This window comes from Mus caroli, chromosome 4 (assembly GCF_900094665.2).
Source record: "Mus caroli chromosome 4, CAROLI_EIJ_v1.1, whole genome shotgun sequence".
In the NCBI taxonomy this organism is placed as follows: Eukaryota; Metazoa; Chordata; class Mammalia; order Rodentia; family Muridae; genus Mus; species Mus caroli.
The window spans coordinates 124,505,635-124,514,694 of NC_034573.1; the positions used below are offsets into that span (position 1 = coordinate 124,505,635).

The 9,060-nt window shown below is 45.1% G+C and overlaps 1 protein-coding gene across 2 annotated transcripts in view; it reads right to left on the reverse strand.

Annotated features, from left to right (window-relative positions):
- The window catches only part of Maco1 (macoilin 1), a 53,307-nt gene extending 44,487 nt beyond the window's left edge, over positions 1-8,820 (reverse strand). For both annotated transcript variants that reach the window (XM_021160173.2, XM_021160175.2), the window contains exon 1: positions 8,313-8,820. In XM_021160173.2, coding sequence (XP_021015832.1) covers positions 8,313-8,392 — 80 coding nt within the window. In that variant the 5' untranslated portion in view covers positions 8,393-8,820. The remainder of the gene's footprint in view (positions 1-8,312) is intronic.
- Between the last annotated feature and the right edge of the window lie 240 nt (positions 8,821-9,060).

Sequence of the window (9,060 nt, forward strand, 5' to 3'; positions counted from 1 at the left end):
AGAGAGAGAGAGAGAGAGAGAGAGAGAGAAAGAAAGAAAGAAAGAAAGAAAGAAAGAAAGAAAGAAAGAAAGAAAGAAGAAAAAGAAAAGTTGGGGAGCTAACCGCTCTGCCAGAGATCCAGAGTTCAATTCCCAACAACCCCATGGTGGCTTCACAACTTCCACAACTCCAGCTCCAAGGACTCTGACATCCACAGTCTTCAAGTTTCCTCAGCCACCAGGCACATGTGTGGTATACATGCAGGGATGTTAGTGAAACATATAAAATAAAGTGTTCTTTACAGTCAAATTCTCTCATTTGAGATAGAAATCTTTTTTTTAAAAAAGAAATTTATTTATTTGATGTATATGAGTCTTTTTGTTTGTTTTTGAGACAAGGTTTCTCTGTATAGCCCTGGCTATCCTAGAACTCACTACATAGACTAGGCTGACCTGGAACTTGAGACCAACCTTCTTCTGTCTCCCAAGTGCTAGGACTAAAGGCATGCATCACCACTGCCAACTAAATGAGTCTTTTTTCTGTGTGCATGAGTATGCAACGTGTGTGCCCCTGGTACCTAGAGAGCAGAAGAGGCTATCGGATCCCCTAGAACTGTAAATGATGGTTATGAGCTACCATGTGGGTTCTGAAGACCCAATGCATGTTCTGTGGAAGACAGCTAGTGCTTTTAACCATGGTGCCATCTCTCCAGCCTGACTATCACCGTGACATTCATTCCCTCTAGTGTTCAAGTGTTCTCCCTGTAGGACAGGCCTGACTTTAGTACAGTGGCAGTTTTCTTGTTTTTTGAAGGTGTTTTGAAAGTAAGCAAAGCAGTAATATAATCTATAGACAGAGCAAGGTCATTCCCAGCCACCTCGTCTGTGCTGGGATCACAAGTGCTGGGATGCACCAATGACATGCACCATCTAAGATGGGTGAGTTCCACCACTTCAATTCACTCTATGCAAAGCCTCTGATTCCCATAGAGGACATGGCAGTGAGGGCACTGCTTCTGAATTTATAATCCTAACACTCAGAGTGAGCACAGTGTCCTTAGTGGCAGCAGCTAAGAAACTATAAAGGAAGGAGCTGGAGAGATGGCTCAGTGGTTACGAGCACTGACTGCTCTTTCAGAGGTCCTGAGGTAAATTCCCAGCAACCACATGGTGGCTCACAACCATCTATAATGGGATCTCATAGCCTCTTCTGGTGTGTCTAAAGACAGCAACAGTGTACTCACATACATAAAATAAATAATTCTTTTAAAAAAAGAAAGAAAGAAAGAAAGAAAAGGAAAGAAAAGAAAAGAAAAGAAAAGAAAAGAAAAGAAAAAGAGAAAAGAAACTAAACTGGAATGAAGGCAATGCCATGGAAAGACCTTGGTAGTATAAGGTATCTCGGAAGGTCTGATGAACTGAGACCCAGTTGATGTCAGGTAAGGTGACTGCCAAGTTAAAGATACAAAGCCTCCAGAAAATATCCTAAAAGTTGTTAAGCCTGTCTTAGTTTCCACTACCAGGACACACAGCCCCAAGGCAAAATCCTGAGGAACTAGTGCCCTAAAGATTTGACGGAAAGTCTAGCAAAGGTGTGTGTGCTCTTGCCTGTGTGCACCGTCTCACTTGAGCCGCTTGGTGCACAGCCAACTTTTTCTTCAGAACCCAACTCTTGAAAACTGTCCAAGTAAAATAATTACACCCAAACTGAGTAAGCCCAGAGAACAATCAGTATAGAATGCCACACTTTATTTAAAAAAAAAAAAAAAAGTAGCTTAATTACAGTATTTCACCTAACGAGGTTGGGGGGGGTTAATTTTGATTTTATTTTGTGGGTGTGTGTGCACATACACAGTGATGTTTGTGTGGAGGTCAGAGGACAACTGTGGAATCAGTTCTCTCCTTCTATCTACCAGGTGAGTTCTGAGACTGAAGTCAGGTTGTGAGGGGCGTGCTGGCAGGTGCGTATGACACCTTCTGAACCCATCTTGTTGGCCTTATGTTTCTAAGATTTTTGCCTGATCCTCTAGACTCCAAAAGATGCTAGCAGCCTAGAAAATAAAAGCACACACACAGAGACATACAGATACAAACCCAGTGGAGAAGTCTGAGAAAAATGCTAGAAAAAGCCTCTGAAAATGTTCAGAGAACACGAAGTAAGTCCACAGAGGAGAGGGTGCATAGTAAGAAGAAGAAGTTAGTGGAAACATCAAGTTCCTAAGCTTGCAGTTAAATCAATCTCCAAGACTATGGAGGTTCAAAAGGAGGGCCCTAAGCAATCATAACAGAGACAAAGGGAATACAGCTCCTACAACAGGGAAGCTTTTGCAAATAAGCTGAACTGGATCTGTGTCCCCCAACCCCCAATCCAGCAGCAACAACTTGAAGGGCTTTCTTTTCTTATTCCTTGTATTTGGGGGCTGGGGGTCAGGGTGTTCTGCCTGTGCCTGCTGCTGTTCACAGAGGCCAGAGAGAGCACTGGATCCCCTGGCACTAGAGGTACAGTTGGTTATGAGCTATCATGTGGGTGCTGAGAATCAAACCCAGGGCTTCTGCCAAGAGTAACCAGAGCTCTGAGCCACTGAGCCATCTCTCCAGGCCACTAAAGGGCTTTTCAAAACACCTAATGAAACTAACCTACCAATAAAAGTAAACTACTAAGACAGTAAGGATCATACTGGAAGTTGGAGGAAAGTTTTTTTTTTCCTAAATATTCCACAGGCACAAAATTAAAACACAAACATTTGAGTGTGACAAACTGTTTAATTGTAGTTTATAGAAATAATGAACCTAAGTGTTTATCTGACCACTGATTTATTCATTACACTCACCCTTCCCAGCAAGTCTCTAAAATATACAGAGCCTGTGCCTGGGTCCTTTATGACAGGTCCTGCCTGTTAAAGTCAATGCCTACCAAGATTACAGAAATGCTTGCAGGCTGTGAGATTGCGACACTGGAATCTGGAGTTCCAGTTGCAGAACACATGTACAATCAAGGCAGCCAGCCTCCAGTGACTTTAATAAACATAGCCCAAAGGAATCTAAAGCCAGGTTTAGAAAACATCATTAAAGAGGCAGGAACAACAACTGAGAGAATCCTCCAGAGACAGCGCTGTGTAGACAAGGGTCTAGAAAAGGAAACTGGAAAGGAAAGGAGGGCGCAAAGACTGGTGGCTTCTAACCTGGAAGACCAGGAGACTGTTGTGAAAACAAAGGTAGGAGAGTCTCATGCAGGGCAGTCCTAAAGCCCTATGCTGTCAGGTCCAGTACTACACTGTAAGCTTCAGGCACCACTTCAAGTGGAGCCCCATATAGGAAGTGCTGTAAGTTCACAATGAAGAGGTGCAAGCTTCAACCACCAGAAACAGAGACAGAAAACCATTTCCTGACACTGGACATGCACATGTGAATTAAAATTCTTACTCTACTCTTTTAAGTAACAATTTTAAATATAGAGGCTTGAAATATACTTTAGTATATTTCTGCCCACATCTTATAACTAACATATTTTTACCTAAATAACTTCCTCTTTTAAAGTCTTAGAAGAGATAGGGTGACCTACACAGAACCCTGAGTTGGATGCCACACACCAGGCAGTCCCCCTCCAGGAGAATCAGCACTGTATTGAGATGCTTAGCACCAAGCCCAGTCAGTGCACTGACTGGTGTTGAGGGCAGCATGAGGAGGGACTCACAGCCAGGAAGTCCAGGAACTTCCATGTGTAGTAATTAATGAGTTTTCATTATTTTTTTTTTTTTTTTTTTTTTTTTTTTTTTTTTTTAAAGATTTATTTATTTATTATATGTAAGTACACTGTAGCTGTCTGTCTTCGGACGCACCAGAAGAGGGCATCAGATCTCANTACGGATGGTTGTGAACCACCATGTGGTTGCTGGGATTTGAACTTCGGACCTTTGGAAGAGCAGTCGGGTGCTCTTACCCACTAAGCCATCTCACCAGCCCGAGTTTTCATTATTAATAACTTGCTTTCATAATTTTCAAGTCTACCTCATTTGAGTTGGAAAGCATTTTCTCTCTTAGTAACAACTGTCTATTTCATAAAATAGCACAGGAAGAAACCAGCTGCTAATGGGTCAGGTGAACAACTACAACAAAGTTGAAGTCTGATCCAACAGAAACATTTTTACTTGAACAGAACCCTAGTTTCTTTGAAAGCTCTAAGCTACTGTACAAATTTAAGAGTATTACTTCGGCCTACTAGACAGTAAATCCCTGAAGATTGAGACGTATGTCTTATCCTATAGCTTCCACAGCTCTACAAGGTCGGTTTTCAATGAATGGACTCTATTAGCTTATATTTATGTATTTATCTATCCACTTAACACCTGAATAGTGACTGCCTACCTGTTTGGTTCTATGGTAACTCAGCTATTTTTTTTTTAATTACACTTAATGGCAGCTCTTAGTAATAACAAAAACACCATCCCTGTTTCCTTCCTCTTAATCCTAGTTATTAACTTGACTGGAATTAACATTTTTGAGAGAATATTTGGATCTTTAGATGATGGACATGTTTGTGTATATAGTACTGTACATATACTATATATATACACACACACACACAGTATGTACATACATATATGTATATATATTTCTCTAAGGAAGCATAAAAGGAAATAAGATTTGGTCCAACCAAAAGCCAAAGCTGACTAATCATAACATGGGGCCACTTGCTACTCAGTGCTGCTTTAAAACAATGATTCTCGGGGCTGGAGAGATGGATGGCTCAGCGGTTAAGAGCACTGACTGCTCTTCTGAAGGTCCTGAGTTCAAATCCCAGCAACCACATGGTGGCTCACAACATCCATAATGAGATCTGACACCCTCTTCTGGTGCTGTCTTAAGACAGCTACAGTGTACTTAGATATAATAATAAATAAATCTTTAAGCTGGGCAGTGGTGGTGCACGCCTTTATTCCCAGCACTTGGGAGGCAGAGGCAGGTAGATTTCTGAGTTCAAGGCTAGCCTGGTCTACAGAGTGAGTTCCATGATAGCCAGGGCTACACAGCAAAACCCTGTCTCGAAAAAAAACAAAAAACAAACAAACAAAAAACAATGGTTCTCAACCTTCCTAGGACTGCGACCCTTTAATACAGTTCTTCATGTGCATTTATTTATATATATATATATATGTATGTCATATATATAATATATATAGTGTGTGTATAATGTATATGCATATCTGTGTGTATGCATATACATTATATATGTATATATGCATATTTGTGTAATATATATGTATATGTGTGTATATATACGTGGGTATATGCATATATGTGTAATATATATATATATATATACCCACATATATGTGTATATACATATATACAGCATTAATACAATACCTCAGATTAACACTCCCTAGCATCTTGGCTCTCAAACAGAATTCCAACAGAGCTATGATATTGACAATGAGTGATCTCTTCTGAAATAGCTGCCCATGATTAAAGCACCAGGATTTTTAGAGCATTGGTTCACAACTCGTGGGTTGCAACCCCTTTGGGGGTTAAATGACCCTTTCACAGGGATGCCCTAAAACCATCAACATCAAAAAACACAGGTATTTACATTATGATTCATAATTGTAGCAAAATTAGTTATGAAGTAACAACGAGAATAATTTTACGGTTGGAGGTCACCACAACATGAGGGACTGTATTGAAGGGTCTCAGCTTAGGAAGGTTGAGATTCATTGTATTGTTGTTAAAGCAGCACCGAGCAGCAAGTGGCCCCATGTTATTATTAGTCAACTTTGGCTTTTGGTTGGGTCAAATCTAATGGCCTTTCATGCCTCCTTAAAGAATAGGCTATAATAGCAATAATATGGTAAAAAAATGTCTGAATAACTCATTGGAATTTATAAGGAGCTCCACAACAAACTGTGTTTGTATATGCACATGTATATTTATATATCTTCAAAGGTCATTTAACGGATGGGAGAAGTGAGCTTCAAAGTAGTGGATGTTCCACTCGTCCAAAGCATCAGGGCTGGGACTTTGAGTCTGGCCCAGGTCTCTGGTAGGCTGCAGTCCAGTGCTTTTCATCTTAGCAGCTCCCTCACACATGCCAGGGCTCAAGAGAAGCGAGCAGACTAACAACGTGAACACAGTCCTCCATGGAAGGTTAGGCTATGAAACAGAAGACTAGACAGTGGATATCAAAATTGTCAACACAGCCCTTGGGAAGAGGACTCCTTTTTAATGAGATGAAATTGGCCAGATGTTCAGAAACAAAACAGGCAATAGATGGCATGAAACAGAATTGAATACAGACTTTAATTTGATGATCAACAGAAATTTGATATCCATGAATCCTCAAATGTCCTAATTTATAACTAGCCCACTCATTCCATTTTCTTAACAAATATTGGAAGTTTTCCAACGCAGTCCTTAAAAACGAAAAGGGGATAAAACACCGTATGATTTTCCCATTGCGGTACTCCATAACATGAAGAAACAGAGATGGGAACTGAAATACTCTGCCTCAAACAAAAAAGACAGGTAGACATATATTTATGTTCCTTTACTGACATTTAACAAAGAAAGCCCAACAGAGTTGAGAGCAGACGGAGCTGAAGCACCAATTAGTTTTTTGAAGTTTTACACATGAAACTGAATGATGGACATAGTGTATTGACTATTAACCTTTAGGGTAAGGAAATTCAAAGGCTAAGATGCATTAGTATAACAATAGATCTTCATTAAAAGAGGAACTCCACGGCTGCTGAGTTACAAGTCATAAACCAGGTGTTTTTTTAAATAGGAAAAAAGCTAAAATACACCAGAAATCAGGCAAACAACACAGCTGTTTCCAATCTTCTCATGAGGGGGCTCATCTTCTGTGACTGGGAATAGAAATTCAAATACCACAGGGTCCTAACCTGCCAACTTTAACACACTTTTTCTATTTTCTATTCTTGCGCTGCTATTAATGGGAAGTTCTTCTAATATTTTCAATGGCTAAGGAAAAAAGCCTTCCTTCATTCAAGAATTTATAGTACGCAGGCTTGCCTCCACCCATTCAATCTGCCAGAAAATTTTGGGTTGGCTTTTTCAGTTTTACTTATTGTCACGTCTGATTCAGCAACCATGTTCATCGGTTTTGCTAACAGCTGTGTCCTGACTGACTCCAACACTGTTGAGCAAATAGTATTCACGTTTGTTGAATGAATGGATGCGATCCGTGGCTCCTTACATATCATCTAGCCTAGGCTTTTGACTTCTTACTCCTTTTAAACTTGAAGAATCCCCCTTCATGGTTAGATAAGTCACCTGCCTGTGGAGGGCAGCCACTTCACACGTGTAAACAACCGCATGTGTAGGGTGTACAGTTATGCTACAACTTGGTTGTCATTAGCTACCTCCTGTATTTTTCTCCAAGATTCACAGCAAGACCTAAACCGTAAGGCGCCAAGAGGACTCAAGTAAAGCCTTCAGCCGCATGCTGAGCACTCTCTTTTGTAAACTAATTACTTCGCCTCGGAAATAGGCATTTCCAGAAAATAACCTCCGCACACAAATTGGGCTTGGGGAAGCTGTGACAGTCACCAAAATGCCCCATGAACCTGTTGTCCTTCTGTCCAGGAGGAGTGGATTCAATTTCTATTTAAAGGGACACCACTTTCCTTCATAAACAGAGGATTTAAAAAAAAAAAAAATCCCCAAACCTGAGTTGGGAGAGAATCCCTGCAAAATATCTGTTTGCAATTGTCAGAATGTTTGCTGAGGAACTGAGAAAAGCCGCGGTCTGGAGCGGGCTCACCGGCAGGCACGATCTGGGGGTGTCAGCCTTGGGCGCTCTGAGCCAAGGTGGGGACCCCGTGAGGTAGCAGAGCGCAGAAGAGTAGCCGGCGTGGCCCCGCCCCGAGCCCGAGGGTCCCGCGCCCCTGGCAGCTCCTAACTTTGGCCGCTCGCTCGCCCCGCCGCACGCGTCCACGAGCCTCGGGCAGCCAACCTCCGAGCTCAGCGTGACCCGGGCTCGGTAGGGGGCCGAGCGCACAGCCTGCTGGGGACCCCCGGGCTTCAGGGCTCCGGGCCGCGGGGGTGCCGCCCCTCCCCCCGACACACCACGGCCAACGGCGGCCCCGTGGCTCCCGCCCGCGCCCGCCGCGCCCTCCGCCTGGCCCTCGCCACACCCCGTGGCCCGGGGCGGACCCTCGGCTGGCTGGCTGGCCCGGCGCTCCGCGGGCGGCGCGCCTCAGGAGAGCCCCCGGCGCGGGCATGCGGCCTAGTCGGGGGGTTACATAACGGGGCCGGGCCCCTTCCGAGCGGCGCCCGGGACCCGCTGGTCCACGCCGGGCGCCGCCGCTCACCTGCCGTAGATACCCTCGGTGATCCGGTTCCGCTTCAGGGGGCGGCGGAGCTTACTGCAGTCGGCGTTCCGCCGCTTCATCCTCCCGCTGGGGGGCCGGTGCCCGAGCCGCGCCGCCGCCGCCGCCTCTCACCTCAGCCGCCGTCGCCCGCCCGCCCCGCGTCGGGCCTGAATCCTACCCCTGCGGCCGGTCACACAGACATGGAGCCAGCACCGGGGGGGAGGGGGGCCAGGAGGGGGGCGCCGAGCCTCCTCCGCCTTCGGAAACAAAGAAATGACAATTCCGGGGCCCGCCCGCCCCGCACCAGCCAGCCGCCCGCCCCGCCTCCTTTGCCGCGACGGACGGCCCGCGTAGCCAATCGAAGGCGCCGCCGCGCCGCGCACGGCCAATTCCGGGGCCCGCTGAGGCAACACGGACCCTTAAGCCCGCCTTTTTGAAGGACAGAAGGACACACCAATCAGGATAAGGCCTAGACGCGTGGCCGGGCCTATCAGAAAAGAGTTAAATAGAGGCTTATAAATAGGCCCTATAAATATAACATCCTATATTATGCCTTGTTGCGAAGGTGCGCTTCGCGGTTATTGGGCTGCGTCTCGCCGTGGGGAGGCCCACGTCGGCGTACACCGTGTGGCGCGGCGCCGCGGGCTCCCGCCTGGCGTGTGAGAACCGAACGGCGTGGTGCGCTGCGTGTGGGGACCTTGCGCTGACATGTGCTTCAGTCAGCCGCGTCCTTATGTAAGAGGGCGTC